The sequence below is a fragment of the Trachemys scripta genome, chromosome 6 (genome assembly GCF_013100865.1).
Source record: "Trachemys scripta elegans isolate TJP31775 chromosome 6, CAS_Tse_1.0, whole genome shotgun sequence".
NCBI lineage: Eukaryota > Metazoa > Chordata > Testudines > Emydidae > Trachemys > Trachemys scripta.
The window spans coordinates 24,797,208-24,817,124 of record NC_048303.1 but is presented as its reverse complement, the minus strand read 5'-3'; the positions used below and the strand labels follow the sequence as shown (position 1 = coordinate 24,817,124).

At 41.3% G+C, this 19,917-nt stretch overlaps 1 protein-coding gene across 3 annotated transcripts in view; it reads left to right on the top strand.

Moving 5' to 3' along the window:
- FYB1 (FYN binding protein 1) overlaps window positions 1–19,917 on the top strand; it is a 131,828-nt gene that overhangs the window by 49,395 nt on the left and 62,516 nt on the right. For all 3 annotated transcript variants that reach the window (XM_034774718.1, XM_034774719.1, XM_034774717.1), the window contains exon 2: window positions 13,007–14,156. In XM_034774718.1, the coding sequence (XP_034630609.1) occupies window positions 13,007–14,156 (1,150 nt within the window). The remainder of the gene's footprint in view (window positions 1–13,006; window positions 14,157–19,917) is intronic.

Here is a 19,917-nt window from a genome sequence, read left to right as displayed (position 1 = left end):
GGTAAAGAGGGTAAGAGGGACAGATATGGAGTGAAGCTGAGGTGAAGAGACTGGCTGACCTGGTCAGGTCCCTGTCCTTCACTGGTCCTTCTGAGTCTGGGCAAACTGGATGGGCCACTTCATCCAGTCATGCTGGTGCCATGCCACAGTGAATCAGGTGAAAAGTCTAAAGATAGTGCAAGAGGACTGTAAGCAGATGGTAGCAACAAAAAGGATCACAAGAGAAAAGGGAAGACAGAGCAGGGTCTCTCATGTGTCAGGCTGGAGTCCTCACTGATACAGAGGTGATGGTCTGGCATCCTCAGCCACATGCTGATCTAGACATACTGATGTTTGAGGCTCACTGATGGAGGACAGAGTCTATGGGGCAAAACAGAAGTCTGTTGGACTATCCCCAAGGAATCCTTCACAAGTCTATTCCATTCTGATCCCTAGAGTCTGCTTCTCTGAGAACCCCAAAGGAGCAGATTGGTGGTTGGAATAGCCCATCCTCTCATTATGTTGTTCACCAATTAGGCATTATTTCCAACACATTAATTTTGCTCCATTAATTTTTTATTCCAATCTTGTTTACCAATTATGATCTTAACACAGTCCTTAGGTTGTATCAGTAGCCCTTTTTGAATGGGTGAAATCTGTCCTTTTGTATCTTTTCCATCAATATTTATTATTACAGGTTATTGCAACATTTTATGGACTTTCTCCCAATCTCCAACAGTTGAGTTTACAATTTGAGTAGGCCCACTAGAGCCCAGTCATTACAACAGCGCCAAAGGGAAAGGAAAGAGACATGACAGTTATTTCCTCTGAAAGGAGAACACTGCTTGGTGGCAATCTTGCAGCCCCTATGTTGGGCGAGTGATAGCCAGGAGAAGAAAACGGTCACTCGGCCATCCTGAAAAGTACTGGCACATTCAGCAAGTGACTGAACATTCTCCACTCCCTTTGATTTCAATGGAGGCAAAAGACACCAGGACCTCCCAGGATCAGACCTGTATTTTGCAAAATAATTTTCAGATCTATATTTTTCTATCACTTTCAATGCCAGTTTTCCTGGACTGTTATTATCCAGTTCCTTATTTGACCTGTCCTTGCGTGAGATCTCACTTCCCTCAGTGGCTAGCAGCTGATGCAGGTCTTTCATTAAGTAAGGAAACATGCTGGAGTATATTGCTTTTCTCCTAGAATTGATGCCATTATTGTTTTCTCATAAATCCAACCGATGAAGCCTTCTGCAAACTCAACCAGACCTCATTCCTTTGCAGAGTTTCGATTTTCTTAGAAACTCTGATTATGGCCCCTAACTTCCCCCAGCTGTTACAGAGACATGGCAGGAGGAAGAAAAGCTGTCACAGGTGGAAAATGTATCCAGAATGAGGATATGGCTTTGCCTTTCCTCAGGCAGGTTTGTATGTATTTTTCATGAGAACCGGGTGTTTCTTATGCTTTATGTAAAGATTGTTATCTCTCTTGAGGGAAGGGGTTATGCCCATGTGTGTGCTCGTTTGCTCGGAGCAAAATTACTTTGTTCCTTTGTTGATTGATCCAGTGCTGCTGTTTGCTTGAAAAAGAACACCCACAAGAGGAAGTTAAAGTGAAATGATCTCTTTGCATTAAATAGAGTGGAAAGTGTGTGTTGATGTGTACATGGAGCACAAATCATTTCTGAGGGCCAAACCATGCTCCCACTTAAGTACAATTGCACAGTTCCTAATAATTTCAATGAGATTGGAATTGGGCCCGTTAGCTTTCTGGCATTTGGGCTGTATTCTGGCCTGATGTAACGTGGCACACTTACGCTAAATGTAATAGTGAGTTGCACCTGCTTACACCAAGATTAAATTAAGCCCTGGTCCTATAAGGCACTTCATGCAAGTGGGCCCCAGAGCTGATGTGGAGCCCTGTTGAAGACAATAGGAGTCTGTGCTGGAATAGGGTTTTGCCCATGCAAAGCTCCTTGCAGCATCAAGACCGTGGGAACCAGAGACAGGGCTATGTGAGAAATGCAGTTAGGATTGGACCATCTAGTCTGGATAAAATCACAGGTGCCACCTACTCTCAGCACATTAACACCAAATCTTTTCTGAAGTTAGAAAAGCATTGGTATGTTTTTCCCCCTCATTATTTTACTGTTTCTGACTGGGAGTGGAGACTGAAAGGCCAAAATACTTCTCATGGTATTTCCTGCTAGATTGTAAAAAGGAAGTGCAGACAGTAGCCTAAACTCTGGTCACATGAGACCGTCTACTCCAACAGGTTTGAATACGAGGCACCCAAACATCTGGGTATTTATTCAAACTGAATCTATCCATAGAGATTCCAGTGCACCACCAGGCCAGTCAAGGCCTGCACAAGGGGCCAGAATTTGGCCCTCAAGGTAGTAATTAGGGCTGTTAATTAACCACAGTTAACTCATGAGATTAACTCAAAAAAATTAATCGCGATTAAAAGAATTAATCTTGATTAATCGCACTTATAACAATAGAATACCAATTGAAATTTATTAAATATTTTGGATGTTTTTCTACATTTTCAATATTGATTTCAATTACAACACAGAATACAAAGTGCACAGTGCTCACTTTATATTATTTTTATTACAAATATATGCACTTTAAAAATGATAAAAGAAATAGTATTTTTCAATTCACCTCATACACGTACCGAAGTGCAATCTCTTTATTGTGAAAGTGTAACTTACAAATGCAGATTTTTTTTTTTTGGTTACATAAGTGCACTCAAAAACAAAATAGTGTAAAACTTTAGAGCCTCAAGGCCACTCAGTCCTACTTCTTATTCTGCCAATCACTAAGACAAACAAATTTGTTTACATTGACGGGAGATACTGCTGCCTGCTTCTTATTTACAATGTCACCTGAAAATGAGAACAGGCATTTGCACGCCACTGTTGTAGCTGGCATTGCAAGATATTTACGTGCCAGATGCGCTAAAGATTCATATGCCATTTCATGCTTCTTCCACCATTCCAGAGGACATGCATCCATGCTGATGATGGGTTCTGCTTGATAACAATCCAAAGCAGCGTGGACCGACGCATGTTCATTTTCATCATCTGAGTCAGATGCCACCAGCAGAAGGTTGATTTTCTTTTTTGGTGGTTTGGGTTCTGTAGTTTCCGCATCAGAATGTTGCTCTTTTAAGACTTCTAAAAGCATGCTCCACACCTCGTCCTTCTCAGATTTTGGACGGCACTTCAGATTCTTAAACCTTGGGTTGAGTGCTGTAGCTATTTTTAGAAATCTCACATCGGTATCTTCTTTGTATTTTGTCAAATCTGCTGTGAAAGTGTTCTTAAAACGAACATGTGCTAGATCATCATCCGAGACTGCTATAACATGAAATATATGCAGAACGAGGGTAAAACAGAGCAGGAGACCTACAGTTCTCCCTCAAGGAGTACAGTCAGAAATTTAATTGACGCATTATTTTTTTAACAAGCATGAAGGGACATAGGAATCTTTAGCACATGTGGCATGTAAATATCTTGCGACACCAGCTCTAACAGTGCCATGCAAATGCCTGTTCTCACTTTCAGGTGACATTGTAAACAAGAAGCAGGCGGCATTATCTCCTGCAAATGTAACCAACCTTGTTTGTCTGAGTGATTGGCTGACCAAGAAGTAGGGCTGAGTGGACTTGTAGGCTCTAAAGTTTTACATTGTTTTATTTTTGAATGCAATTGGTTTTTTTTACATAATTCTACATTTGTAAGTTCAACTTTCATGGTAAAGAGATTGCACTACAGTACTTGTATGAGGCAAATTGAAAAAAAATTCTTTTTTACAGCGCAAATATTTGTAATAAAAAATAAATATAAAGTGAGCACTGTACACTTTGTATTCTGTGTTGTAATTGAAACTAATATATTTGAAAATGTAGTAAACATCCAAAAATATTTAAAATAAAGGGTATTCTCTTGTTGTTTAACAGCACGATTAATCGCGTGATTAATCGTGATTAATTTTTTTAATCACTTGACAGCCCAAGTAGGAATAACAAGCAAGGCCTCCACAACTTGAAATCAAAACAATAAAAAATCAAAAAGGAAAAGACTACTAAAAGCAAGTAAGAAAGGACACATGGCTAATTGTGCCTCCTTGCTGCATGTGCTCAGTCACCACTTTTTTCTCTTTGGGTATGTCTACACTACGGGATTAATCCGAATTTACTGAATTCGAATTTTGGAAACAGATAGTATAAAGTCGAATGTATGGGGCCACACTAAGCACATTAATTCAGCAGTGTGCGTCCATGTACCGGGGCTAGCGTCGATTTCCAGAACGTTGCACTGTGGGTAGTTATCCCATAGCTATCCCATAGTTCCCGCAGTCTCCCCCGCCCATTGGAATTCTGGGTTGAGATCCCAGTGCCTGATGGGGCAAAAAACATTGTTGCAGGTGGTTCTCGGTACAGCCTCACCCCTCCCTCCATGAAAGCAACGGCAGACAACCATTTTGCACCTTTTTTCCTGGGTGAACACTGCAGACTCCATACCACAGCAAGCATGGAGCCCGCTCAGCTCAAGACAGCAGTCATGAACATTGTAAACACCTCGCGCGTTCTCGTGCAGTTTATGCTGAACCAGGACCAGAAAAATGAGGAGAGGAGGAGGCAGCGATGGCAGCGCAGCGACAAGAGTGATGAGGACATGGACATGGACACAGAATTCTCTCAAACCGATGGCCCCGGTGCTTTGGAGATCATGTTGTTAATGGGGCAGGTTCTATCCATGGAACGCCAATTCTGGGCCTGGGAAACAAGCACAGACTGGTGGGACTGCATAGTGTTGCAGGTGTGGGATGATTCCCAGTGGCTGCGAAACTTTCGCATGCGTAAGGGCACTTTCATGGAACTTTGTGACTTGCTTTCCCCTGCCCTGAAGCGCCAGAATACCAAGATGAGAGCAGCCCTCACAGTTGAGAAGCGAGTGGCGATAGCCCTGTGGAAGCTTGCAATGCCAGACAGCTACCAGTCAGTTGGGAATCAATTTGGAGTGGGCAAATCTACTGTGGGGGCTGCTGTGATGCAAGTAGCCAAAGCAATCACTGAGCTGCTGCTACGAAAGGTAGTGACTCTGGGAAATGTGCAGGTCATAGTGGATGGCTTTGCTGCAATGGGATTCCCTAACTGTGGTGGGGCGATAGATGGAACCCACATCCCTATCTTGGCACCGGAGCACCAGGGTACCCAGTACATAAACCGCAAGGGGTACTTTTCAATGGTGCTGCAAGCACTGGTGGATCACAAGGGACGTTTCACCAACATCAACATGGGCTTGCCGGGAAGGGTTCATGATGCTCACGTCTTCAGGAACACTACTCTGTTTAAATGACTGCAGCAAGGGACTTACTTTCCGGACCAGAAAATATCTGTTGGGGATGTTGAAATGCCCATAGTTATTCTTGGGGACCCAACCTACCCCTTAATGCCATGGCTCATGAAGCCATACACAGGCAGCCTGGACAGGAGTCAGGAGCAGTTCAACTACAGGCTGAGCAAGTGCAGAATGGTGGTAGAATGTGCATTTAGACGTTTAAAAGGTCGCTGGCAATCGTTACTGACTCACTCAGACCTCAGCCAAACCAATATCCCCATTGTTATTGCTGCTTGCTGTGTGCTCCACAATCTCTGTGAAAGTAATGGGGAGACCTTTATGGCGGGGTGGGAGGCTGAGGCAAATCGCCTGGCTGCTGATTACGCGCAGCCAGACACCGGTGAGATTAGAAGAGCACACCAGGAAGCACAGCACATCAGAGAAGCTTTGAAAACCAGTTTCATGACTGGCCAGGCTACAGTGTGAAATTTCTGTTTGTTTCGCCTTGATGAAAACCCGCCCCCTTTATTGACTCATTCTCTGTAAGGAACCCACCCTCCCCCTTCGATCACAGCTTGCTTTCAAAGGAAATAAAGTCACTATCATTTAAAAATAATTTATTCTTTATTAATTGATTATAAAAAGAGGGAGAGAACCCGGATGGGATTTGCGAGGAGGATCGGCAGGAAGGAAAAGGCAACTAAAAAAAGGTTTAAAAAATGACAGCCTTTTGCTTGGGCTGTCCACTGGGATGGAATGGGGGGTGCATTCTTACATGTCTGGGTGAGGAGGCTATGGAACATGGTGAGGGGGGAGGAGGGCTATACAGGGGCTGTAGCAGCACTCTGTTATCCTACTGCCATTCCTGAAGCTCCACCAGACACCGGAACATGTCTGTTTGCTCACGCAGCAGCCCCAGCGTTGCATCCTGTCTCCTCTGATCTTCCTGCTGCCACCTCTCATCTTGAGCGTCTCTCCTCTCCTCACGTTGGTCCTTCATGTCCTCACGTTGGTCCCTCCTGTCCTCACGTTCACTGGCATCTTTCCTATACTTTGAAACTGTGTCCTTCCACTCATTCAGATGAGCTCTTTCACTGCGGGTGGATTCCATGCTTTCCGCAAACATCTCATCTCACGTCTTCTTTTTCCAACGCCTTATCTGAGAGAGCCTTCGGGACGGAGGAGGGAGGCTTGAAAAATTTGCAGCTGCTGGAGGGAGGGGAAAAAGGAGAGAATTTTTTTTAAAAGATACATTTTACAGAACAATGCTTATACTCTTTCACGGTGACCAACACTATTCACATTACATAGCACATGTGATTTCTGTGCAAGGTCACATTTTGCCTCTTAATATTGAGTGCCTGTGGCTTTGCTGCTAGAGATCACAGACGCAGGTCCGGGCAATAGAATTCGGCTTACATGCAGCCATGGTAAGCCATTGTCTTTCGGCTTCTGCGCCCTCCTTTCCCACATACCAAGCAAAGCCTGTTGAGTGCTGCAGTTTTCCTGTTAACCTTCAGCAGCTGAAAACAAACTAACCCTCTTCCCCCACCATGAATTCTCTGGATGATCGCTTTACCCCTCCTCCCACCGCGTGGCTGGTATCAGGGAAGATCCCTGCTAGCCAAACACGAAAAGCTCAGGGCCAATTCTCCCCCTTCCCCCCGCGCTTGGCTAACTGCAGGGAAGGATTTCTTTTCAGCCACAGGCAAACAGCCCAGTAGGAACAGCCACCTCTGTCCCCTTAATTAAATTCCCGTATTTCAACCAGGTTACCATGAGCGATATCACTCGCCTGAGGATTACACAGCGAGATAAAGAACGGATGTTGCTTGAATGCCAGCAAACACCGGGACCATACGCTGCCAGGCTTTGTCATGCAATGATACCAGATTACTTGCTGCAAGCATGGCGTGGTCAAGTGTCCTACCATGGAGGACGGAATAAGGCTGCACTGCCCAGAAACCTTCTGCAAAGGCTTTTGGAGTACCTCCAGGAGAGCTTCATGGAGATGTCCCTGGAGGATTTCTACTCCATCCCCAGACACGTTAACAGACTTTTCCAGTAGCTGTACTGGCTGCAAATGCATCCCAAGTCCTCAGGGCAAAGTAATCATTAAAAAATGCTTGCTTTTAAAACAAGTTTTATATTTTAAAAGGTAAACTCACCTGAGGTCCCTTCCATTGGGTCATGGTCTTGGACACTGGCTTGGGAGGGTACTTCAGTCAGGCTGAGAAAAAGATCCTGGCTGTTGGGGAGAACAGAGCGCTGTATGCTCTCTGCAGGCTAGTCCTCCTCCTCCTCCTCCTCTTCCCCGTCCACAGAATCCTCAGGTGTGGCTGATGAGATTACCCCCACCTCGGAATCCACAGTCAGAGGTGGAGTAGTGGTGGTGGCCCCCCCTAGAACTGCATGCAGCTCGGCATAGAAGCAGCATGTCTGCGGCTCTGACCCGGAGCGACCGTTTGCCTCCTTTGTTTTTTGATAGGCTTGTCTGAACTCCTTGACTTTCATGCGGCACTGATCTGAGTCCCTATTGTGGCCTCTCTCCATCATGCCCTTGGAGATTTTTTCAAAAGTTTTGGCATTTCGTCTTTTCGAACGAAGTTCTGCTAGCACTAAATCATCTCCCCATATAGCGATCAGATCCAGTACCTCCCGTACGGTCCATGCTGGTGCTCTTTTTCGATTATCGGCCTGCATGGTTACCTGTGCTGATGAGCTATCTGTGGTCACCTGTGCTCTCCACGCTGGGCAAACAGGAAATAAAATTCAAATGTTCGCAGGGCTTTTCCTGTCTACCTGGCCAGTGCATCCGAGTTCAGATTGCTGTCCAGAGCAGTCACAATGGTGCACTGTGGGATAGCTCCCGGAGGCCAATACCATCAAATTGCAGCCACACTAACCCTAATTCGAAATGACAATATCAATTTTGGTGCTACTCCGCTCGTCGGGGAGGAGTACAGAAATCGATTTTAAGAACCCTTTATTTCGAAATAAATGGCTTCGTTGTGTGGACGGGTGCAGGGTTAATTCGATTTAACGCTACTAAATTTGAATTAAACTCATAGTGTAGACCAGGACTTTGAAGAGCTTGTATTCATGTATGAAGAGGGTAAGAGTGGTTGTCTGTTCAAAGCACAATGAAACTCAAGGGTAGAGTTTACAGATGGAAGGACCAATTATGCAAGGTGCCAAATTCCCCCAACCTCTAATGAATTCAGCAGGAGGCAGGGGCACTCCACACCTTAGGGGAGGAGCTCAGCACTTCACAGGCCCATAGAGTATTTACCTAATTTATTGAAAGGCTTTCAGGATATTCCCTTCCATTTTTCAATTGATAGGCATTGTGTTTCAGAGTTGGAATGAGGACACAGCTGAGTACCTAATTTTCTAATGCATGTATAAAGGGAAAGCTCTGGTTTCCCACAGAGCAAACATGTACTATTCTATTACGTTTATTTGTTCTCAATGTATTGGATACTGAATCTGATTTACTGGTTTGGGTTCTTTTAGCTTTGATAATTGTGAGGAAAAAAATGATACATGAGGTAATGAGGACGTTGAATTTGATCAAAAGCTCAGTGAAATGCATGAAAAGACTCTCTGATTCCATTGGGCTTTGGATGAACCCATAGTGAAAATATTACTGTAGCCATATGTTAACTATATTAACTGTACCTGGAAAGATAATGAAGCAAATAATTAAGCAATCAGGTTGCAAACATCTAGAAGATAATAAGGTGATAAGTAACAGTCAGCATGGATTTGTCAAGAACACATCATGTCAAACCAACCTGATAGTTTTCTTTACATAATAACAAGCCTTTGATGGGGGGAAGCGGTAGAGGTGGTATATCTTGACTTTAGTAAAGCTTTTGATACTGTCTCACATGACCTTCTCATAAACAAACTAGTGAAATGCAAGGTAGATGGAGTTACTATAAGGTGGGTGCAAAACTGGTTGGAAAACCATTCCCAGGGACCAGTTATCAGTGGTTCACAGTCATGCTGGAAGGGCATAACAAATGGGGTCCTACAGGGACCAGTTCTGGGTCCGGTTCTATTCAATATCTTCATCAATGATTTAGATAATGATACAGAGAGTATACTTATAAAGTTTGCAGATAATACCAAGCTGGGAGGGGTTTCAAGTGCTTTAGAAGATAGGATTAAAATTAAAAATGATCTGGACAAACTGAAGAAATGGTCCAAAGTAAATAGGATGAAATAAGGACAAACACAAAGTACTCCCCTTATCAAGGACCATTCAGTTGCACACATAGACAATGGGAAATGACTGCCTAGAAAGAAGTACTGCGGAAAGAGATCTGGGGGTCATAGTGGACCATAAGCTAAATATGAGTCAACAGTGTAACACTGTTGCAAAAAAAAGCAAATATCATTCTGGGATGTATTAGCAGCAGTGTTGTAAGCAAGACACGAGAAGTAATTCTTCCGCTCTACTCCACGCTGATTAGGCCTCAATTGGAGTATTGTGTCCAGTTCTGGGCGCCACATTTCAGGAAAGATGTGGACAGAAAAGAGCAACAAAAATTATTAAAGGTCTAGAAAACATGACCTATGAGAGAAGATTGAAAAAAATGGGTTTGTTTAGTCTGGAAAAGAGAAGACTGAGAGGGAACATGATAACAGTTTTCAAGTACATAAAAGGTTGTTACAAGGAGGTAGAAAAATTGTTCTTCTGAACCTCTGAGGCTAGGACAAGAAGCAATGGGGCTTAAATTGCAGAAAGAGAGGTTTAGGTTGGACTTTAGGAAACACTTCCTAACTGTTAGGGTGATTAAGCACTGGAATAAATCACCTAGGGAGGTTGTGGAATCTCCATCATTGGAAATTTTTATGAGCAGGTTAGACAAACACATGTCAGGAATGGTCTAGATAATACTTAGTCCTACCATGAGTGCAGGGGACTGGACTAGATGACTTCTCAAGGTCCCTTCCAGTCCTATGATTCTGTTAGGTAAATGGTTTATTACATTTTGAAAGCATATATAAATGTAGTAAGTTCTACCTATTGCAAAGACCCAGAAGACTTACAAAGGGAATTAGCAAAGCACTGTGCCCAACTAATGGGAGAACAAATTACCATGAATAATGCAAACAAAAATAATCTGTATAATTTAAATCAGATGGAATATGGCAAATACTGTTATCCTTCCATTGAAAACATCCTTCCACTGTATGGAAGACAGAAGTATTGTATCTTCCCTCTGAAGCACCTGGCATTGGCCATTGTCCAAATACAGAATACTGAGCTAGATGGACCATTGGTCTGACCCAGTACAGCCGTTCTTACATTCTTATCTTTGATTTACAAGGAGTTTATTTGAACAATTTATCTCAGCCTCAGTTTGGTAGGATTTAGATTTTTTCCTCATATGGTTTGTCTTTTTAATAAAAGGTCTCCAGAAATGTTATTTCATCAAAACCTCAGATTTCGACAGGAAAAGCTTCTTTATTAGCAGCCAGATTTCCAACACCTGTAAGAGCTATGGTCAGATTCTGTGAATGGCTCGTATCTGTGAGCTTCACATTACTGTCATTTAACACAGTATGAGTATAGGGATCAATTTAAATGAACACGTGTGAACTGACCAAACTACTAAGCAGTGGATGGAAGGAATATGTTCCAGAAGGGTTCAAACACACTGAAGGAGAGGATTTGAACATCTCTGATTGCCAGGATTCTATTGCAAAGTTTTTAAAATATGTATATTGTGACATAAATAGGGCAATATTAAAACGTGTAGTCAGGGCAGAGACCTGGGAGCCAGAACTCCTGGGTTCTATTTGTGGCTCTGACATTAATTTTCTCTTCCCATTGAGCAAATCAGTGCCCGTTGAAGTTTTTAGTCTGGTAGGCTTTTGTGTATGTGTGCACATGCATGTCCATAGTAGTTACTTTAAATCTGATAGTATCTCTAGTGAATGTGAACTTCCTCCCTTTCCTGCATAAGCAAGAGAGCTGGACAGAGATAACAATGGGGTGCTTTAAGGCTGAAGTTTGTCTATCTATATTCTTAAACAACACCCACATTAATTCACTTTCTGTATTTTGAAGTGACTGCACAGTATAGTATACTGTGTGGAATGACTAAATGTTTGATGCCATTAAAAGGATGGGGGAGAAATGCAGAAAAACTAAATCCAGAAATACGTAGCTAGAATGATTCAGAAACAGTTCATGTAATTCATTGCAATAACACGGTAGGCAAAAGCAGTGGATAACCCTGATTCAGTGTGTGTTGTGCATGTATGTTAATTTATTATCAGAATTAAACATAACTAGCACAGTGTGAACTCTAAAGGAAACTGCTCTTCTGCCCAGCATTATTGAGGGTCAGAGAACAAACTGCATATAGGTAACTCTTCTATCTCCTTCTAAAATTCTGAGTTTTGTTCAGCCCTTTGCCTAGGTACGGAAGTTATGCCGTATTATACTGTGCAGTGATATTCCTTTGTTTGCAGACAACTCACACATCACCCCCTCTGCACTTTAACTTTTAGGCTAATAAATGGTGATAACCAAATGCACAGACAAAACAGTTCCCATTTAAAAAAATCTGCACATCTAGTAGCATATGCTCCCATATTTGCTGTAGCAAGTATGTTTAGGAGAAGTCTCTCATGAGCCATTCTTTCCAAGGGTATCCTTGATATAGACTTCTCAGAGACTGAATCTTACCCTCAATGCCAGAATCTGGGGTAGGAGATGGGGTGTGAGAGAAGGCAGTTCACTCATTGCTTCCCCTTTTTCCAGAATTACATAGAACCTTCAGTATAGTATGGCCTATGCGTGTCATGCATTTGCTCTCAGTTCACATTTGGGGCTTGATCCTGCAAGGTGCTGAGTAGAGTTGATTAAATAAACAAAACCTGGGCTTTTTAATAATCAGAAATGTTCACCAAAACAAAATGTTTTTGGTGTGCATGGGGGTTTGTTTTGCTTTTTCTTTCTATTTTTTTCCAAGAAAGTTGGAGGGAAAAAAATCCAGTTTTGGGTTTACAGTATTTCAACTCCTCCTCCCCCCCCCATTTTGTCCCTCAGTTTCCTCCCCACTTCAGCCCTCCCCCCCTTTTTCAGTGGCAAAATGGAAAAGAAAAAATAGCGGAAGGGGAGGGGAGAAAAAAGGAGGGGGAAGGAAAACTGAAAAAACAAAATCCCAGAGAGTTCCAGTTAACACAAAATAGTTGGCAAAATAACACTATGTATATTATCTGGGTCCCAAACCAGCTTAATTTGACTGATGAGCCTAATTTTTATTTAGTGATATTATTTACAAAATTAAAGCAAGGTTTATGTATAATGTGGCACTTCCAGTTTCTGCAAATAAAAAGAAAAGAAGAACAGAAATTACAGTAACAACACACTAGCTACAGAACCAGTCGGCAAAAGAAATGTCTGAACTGAAAACTTTGAAAAAATGTTTAACCACGGCAAAGATATAACAAAACACTCAACTTCTTTAGCCATACAGGAAGATATGTTACAATATCTCCCCAACCAATCAGTAGTGCTGCAAGCCTCAGACCAGGAAACCCTTTAAAGTACAGTATATGTGAACATTGCAACTAAGACTTCTCACTTGCTGCTCTTTCTTTCTTTTTCTTTTTTTTTTTTTTTTTTTTTGTTCTTTCTGGTTGTAGAATGGCAAGGCAGATGTGAAGTCCCTCATGGCGAAATTTAACACTGGTAACAACCCATCAGAGGACGTTCCGGGTAGCAATCAACCCTTCAAAATCCCAGGACAACCTTCATCTTCAGGACTACAGGCAAGGAAAGCTGCACTTGAGAAATTTAGCAATCCTCCTTCAGGTCCCAGTACCTTTCACAAGTCTGCATCTCCTAAACCGTCATTTGGAGTAAAACCTTCTATTGAAGATAAACCAGAAAGGGATCCAAAACCTCCCTATTTAAAGCATAACCCTGTGGCACACAAGTTCGGGTCTCCGGTTAATGCAGCTAACAGAGAAGCTGATGGAAAAGCTGGAGTCACTAAATATCTGGGTCCTAAAGCCACTGAACTGTCAAAAGAAGAACCCAAGCCTGTGTTTCCAAAACCTCCTGTAAACAAGTTCCTTAGCTCTACTGCCCAGGAGAATGATATAAAGCCGCCAGGACCTAAACCGAATTTTAATTCTGCAGCACAAGAGAGTGAGCCGAAACCAGCATTCCCCAAACTAGCTGGGGTTAAAGAAAAGTTCATTGCTGCGTCACAAGAAAATGACCCCAAGCCTCCTTTCTCTAAACCATCCCTTGGGCAAAAACCTTCTCTAAATCCTGATGTCTCCCACCATGAAGATATTTCCAACAGACATGCTTTTCTGACTAAGGGATCTTCAGGATCTCTAGGCCCCAGACCAAAACTACATTCATTTAAATTACCAAAGGAAACAGCAGAAAATAGCAGTAATGGAACCGATTCCCCAGGTGGTCATTTTCCTACTGTGACTCTGAAATCTATTGGTAATCGGAGCACCCCAGGACAGGTTCTAAAAAATGTTGAGGAAAAGACTGAAGATAATAGGTCAGGGGTCGCCAAGAATATTTTCCTCAGTAAAATTAATCAGGAAGATTCTGGTCCAACTCCTTCTAAATTCCGCAAGCCAACTGCCAAGCTTGCTGCAGGAGGACCATCGGGCAGCTTCCACGAGAGAGAAGAGGGAGACAAGAATTCTGCAACTCCCAAGCGCAAAGCATTACCTCCATTATTTAAATTGGGCCAGCCTCCCCAAAAGCCCAGCAGACCCCCAACTGTGGACCTGGAAAGATTCCGAAAAAATAGTGCAAGAGACAGTGAGTCCTTTTTTATCTTATTTTATTTATTGATTTACTACTTAATTCATTCAGGGTGAAATTTCCCACGATATTCAGGGATAGTGTAAAGCCTGTGCATCATGCCAATCCAACTTAAGCCTTTCATTTGCAAGTGTTGTCCCCTGCCCAGGACAAAACCTACTGAAAGCAAGAGAAAAATAGTTGCAAAATAAAAATCATTTGATTCTTCCAACTATTACCCAGTGGAGAAGGGGCATCTTCTTTAATTGGTGTATTTGTTTCTGAAAATTGCTTAGATGTGGTTATAACTTGAATCAAATATTTCAAGTATTGCTTCTATGAGGCTTTTATTTTCTGTTTCTTTAAAATGAGGCGTTGATGTAAAATGTCCTTTTTCACAAAGCAATTTCCTGGTGGAGATCGGTAGCTAAATAGCTACATGTATTCGATACACTGTGGTTTGTCATTTTAAATGCCCAAAGGTTTGTGTGGTTACTTAAGGTCAATGTGAGAATCTGAGAGCGCCTTTTTAAAATGTATCTATAAAGATGGGCCTTAAGCAAAACCTCAGAATCCTCATTTAGAGTGTCCTCTAAATTTGGAACTGTTTGAAATTCAGATCCAGATCTGAATCCAGATTTCGCAAACAGCTTCTGGGCTAGATCATCTGCTAGTGTAAATCATTGTGTCACTACTGGCTTCAATGGAGCTATGCTGATTTACATCAGCTAAGGACCTGTCTCACTTTTTTATGAAGAAGCAAGAGCCTCTGAACTTTGTGGCAATTGTAATACCGATCTGAATTTCGAGGCTTGTGATCACCTATATATAAATACTGAGACAGCTTTATACATAGGGCCTCTGCAAACGTGCCTGCAGCATTTGTGAGGCCCTTTATACATAGGGCCTCTGCAAACGTGCCTGCCTGTCACTGTCTGAAATACAGAGTTGTGTGCATGCAGTCATTGGCTTGTGCAAAATAAGTAATGTTGGCCCTGGTTGTGCAAGGAGCTCTGCATGGATAGACCCCTTCCCTCTCACTGGTGCAGTTGCAGCACCTGGGCAAGTGCATATAAGTTGCTCTTTTTCACATACAGTTGCTGGTTTTGCATACCGAAACAGGTGTGCCTGCCATTGCTGCAGATTGGATTTTCTGAGACTCTGGAAAATATGTCACCCACTAAGGCCAAACATTCAAAATATGAGTACCTAAAAGTTAGGCTCCCAAATCCATATTAGATCCCCTAAGCAGAAGTTGTCAGATTTTCAAACATGTTGAACACCCTTAGTTTCCACGGAAGTCACTCACGTTTGAAACTGTTGGTTTAAGGTATCTTTCTATATAGTGACTATAAGCACTTTCTCTGAACTAATCCAGTGCATCAGTGTTGTCAATTCTCACAATTTATTGCAAACCTTGCAATAATTGGTGTTTCTATTTAAACCAGAGCTCCTGGAGTCAAGTGATTAGGGAGAATCTCAGCTTTCATTTTAAAAAAAGAAAGTTTCCCTCCCTCCTGGTTGAAGAGAGAAGCTGCCAAACTTGACCCAAGTATACTCTGAGGGCTTAGGAAGATAAATAAAAAAACACCAAAATTATTATCACTTTTTTAATATGACATTTTAATTCAATCTCATTGATCTTTCTGGGCTTGTCTTACGATTTTTGAATGCTTGTTGTTAGTAATACTGGCACAGTGAGCTTTTGGGTTGCGTCACACAGATTAATAATTACCATAATACTTTGAATTTCTCCAGTATTCTTTGGCTGAAAACCTCAACTCATTTCACAAACAGGTGTGAGGTGGTTAAGCCACTTTTTTGTAAATCCCTTTTAAACTAATGATTTGCACTGGTGCAGCTACATCAATGTAATTATGCTGGTGCAAAAAGGCCCATTGTAGACACTGTCTACAAGCCCCATTGCCTTTGTTACTTTCATATTTAGAACACTGCATAGCATGCTTGTTTTGCTATTAGTTTTTATGTACTGCTGGATGGACATAAACAAAATGTTATGCCCAGATGAAGATTCTATAGAGAAAAGAGTTCAGAGTGGTGAGGTGAGTCACACTGATGATAAAAGCCATGTTATGAACACGGAGTATGGGTGCAACATTATATCCAGCTATTAATTCCTTCAGTACTGAGTTAGTGACTGAAGTTTGGCTAATTAAAGTGCACAGTCTTATCAGTAGCTACATTCTGGTTTTCCTGTGTAACTGTATTTTTTAAGTGTTTTCATTAATTCATTGCATGGGCTAAATGTTCATCTGTGTGACAGTGTAGCAAACACATTTTAAGTTAGTGACACTATAAACTGTGAAACGCACTCAGAGATAAAGCAAAAACAACAGCAGAATTGCTAACCAGTGTTAACAAAAAAATTAGGAATCAGGCCACAAAAAGATCAAAGGATTTAAAAAGAATAATAATAAATATGAGGTTCATCATATTTGTCTCTGTTTTCTGCGCTGTTAGGGTGCTCTCAGGTCATGTTTTCAAGCTTTCCTCTGCAATCACAGGGGCTAGAAATCTAATATTTAACAAATGATTTGAGCTTTGATCCTGCACTTGGCTCCACGTGGCTGCAAATGTTCAGCCATTCACAGCAGCTTGCATGATCAGGGACTTCATTTGTAGACTCTTTGGTGAAGAGCCCATGTGATTGTACTAGTGCTGTCAAGTGCCTCAAATATGCTGTAATAATAACAGTAATAAAACTATGTCATAGCAAAATTATTGGCTTCCAATAGGTACCACTAATATCCTTGTAGGTTGCTCAACATACCTTGTACTTGAGGATGGATGGGTGAGTTCTTAGGTAGCTTAAATTAAAATAACTCCTGGAAAAATTAGTTTTCAAGTAAACAGATTCATGTCTGTTGGACTGCTTGGGATAGTAGCTTTGCAACAGTGTCATCATTTTTACTTTCTGCATCCCATTGGCACCTTTTTGCTCTGGGGTTTACTTCTGTGATTCTGGGTGCTGAGTAAACAGAGAACAAGCAAACTTGCTGGCAAACCATTGTGGTATTATCCACTAATGCCATTCCCACTTAAAGTGAAATACAGTGCAGTCTATTACCAGTTCAGTCCTAAATCAGAGGCACTCTATTGGCTTTCCATATTCAGATGATAATAATAATAACAATAATTATTAGTGAGTGTCCAAAAGTATTCAAGGATTTCACAAAAACAAGTAAAAATACGGTCCTTTCCCCCAAATAATTGACAGCCTAAGTCTTCAACCCTGCAACTGATTTCACAGAGGAAGTCCTGCACCTGTGGCTTCATGCGGGTAGAGATGTCCACCCACGTGAAATCAGTTGCAGGATAAGATCCTAAATACCTCAAAGACCTTCCTTTTCTCTACGCTGTGAATGAAGAGCATTTGTGCTTTTGAACGTTAGTTGCAGAACTGAAAGGCAATGGGTATGAATCAGTTGGGAGGGAGGGCATTTTAGGTACCTCTCCTATTTCTCCTTTTAATGTAAAGAAAAATTACTTCACAGAGATGATGTTTTCTGAAGCAAATTACCTGAGAAGAAAAGAGGGATAAAGGGAATGTTACAAAAGTTGGTGTAATCACTGTATTTAACTGCAGGTGGGAATCAATAATGAACAAGCAGCAATAATCATAATCATGAATATTTTTGTTATAGGCCCAGTCAATATTGAGACAGTCCCTGCCCTGAAGAACTTACGGTCTAAGGGTATGTCTACACATCAACTGGGAGGTGAGATTCCCAGCTCGGGTCGACAGACGTGTTATCTCTGCTTGAGCTAACATAATGAAAATAGCAGTGTGGCTGTGGCAGCTCAGGCTAGTCGCCCAAGAACAGTCCCCCCTGACTCCCTGGGTGCACAGTCAGAGGGCTAGCACATGCTGTCACCACCCATGCTGTCATGGCACACTGTTTTTTTTAACATGCTAGCTTTAGCAGTGCTAGCATGTGTACATCTACCCAAGCTCGGAATTACACCCGTCAGCTACTGTGTGGACAAACCCTAAATGGATACGACAGACAAAGAGTGGAAAGGGCAGGGGAGGAAGGCACAGAGAGGTGAAGTCCTTTGCCCAAATCACAGATTGGCAGATTAAATAATTAACAATCAAATAAGATAATCAAATAATATGACAATCTTAACTGTCTGCGCAGTACATTGGAGCAAAGGGAATGCAGCTCTGATTGATGTGCAAGACAAAACAGTGACTTGCAAAGTTGTAAGGTTTTTTATTTCATTTTAGTGAATTTAAAATAGGTCACTATTAAAATAGCAACTTTGTTTAAAAAAATAGAACATACTAGAGTTGGTCAAACGTCTTAAAAGCTTATTTGTGAATATTTTTATACATAGAAGCACCAAGTTAGGTGCCCTGTTCTTCTTCAGGTGATTCATTATTTGTGTGAGTCTTCAGATAATGATCAGGTAATTATGAAAATGTGAATCAATTTCATGAACTGAATTCAATGGAACTATGCAATGGTATAAACCTATTCATGTGCATGTATGTTTGCAGGATCAGGACCTAAGGGATTACTGCAGGGAGGGTTTGTTTGCTTGGTTGGTAGGTTTTTGTTTTTGTTACCTCACCACTAGAATGGGAAAAGATATATATATATATATATATACCAGCATAGGTATAACAAAAAATATATGGTAAGAAAAAGAAGTTTAACTTGAGACAGAAATATCAGTTTCTAAAACAATTCAAGCTCAAAAAAACAAAAACAAAACCCATGCATTGTACCAGAGACTAAGCTGCCCCATAGTTTTGTTTTTAGTATCTAATGGAAGAGACCACATTTGTCATGCAACATGCCACAAAGTCTTGGCTGAAAGAGTTCTCAGACCAACAGTGCTGTAGCAACAAGTGTTACAGACTGCCTCAATCTTGGTTACCTTGTCATTTCAGATAGATAAAATATCCTGCCATAAATTTTAAAATATTCATGAAATATACATGACTGATTGGGCCAGTTGACACTGGCAGGGATTTGACCTAAGTGATCTGAAGGTTTTTTCCATCTTTAGATTCCATGATTTTATGTACATCATCATCATTATTTATTTATTTGTTTATTTATTATCCATAAATCTAAAGCGTGGAAGTGAAAATTAAGATTTGAGCAGAAATTTTTGCCTCACAGATGTACTAATAACTCTAATATTTGTCCACATGACTATGTATGTACTGCTGTTACTTCAATCAGCTGAGTTACTTTTGAGTTACAGTGGTTTAACTGAAAGAAGAATTTGTCCCTTCGTTATTATGTGTGACTCCTAGTGGAAAGCAAGTTGTGAGCTATGTTAGTGAATGAAAGAGCCCAAAGGCTTCTGCTTCCAAATGTGTATTGGACTATAACATTGTATATCTCTAAGGACCAGGAGAATCAGATTTGAAAGCTCCTGGCAAAAGATGACTCATTTCAAAGTCATGTTATAAAATTACCATGAAAATCATCATAATGTAAAGTGTGCGATGGGATACAGTGTATCTGGTGCAATGGAAAGCTGTAGTTCCTTAAGCAATTAGAATAGAAAGGGGTGGACTTTTTCTCACAGCTATGCCATCACTTAGTTACTTTCTGAGAAAATCAGTCCATATAAAGTTTTCAGTATTACTTGGAGTATTATATACAGTATATATGTATTATATTATATACAGTATATACAGTATTATTGGAGGAGGAGATTGGTCATCTTGAGGTGCCTGAAATCATCAATTTATGATTGCCTAAGTTGGAATTTGGGTGAAGGGTCTCAAACTCAT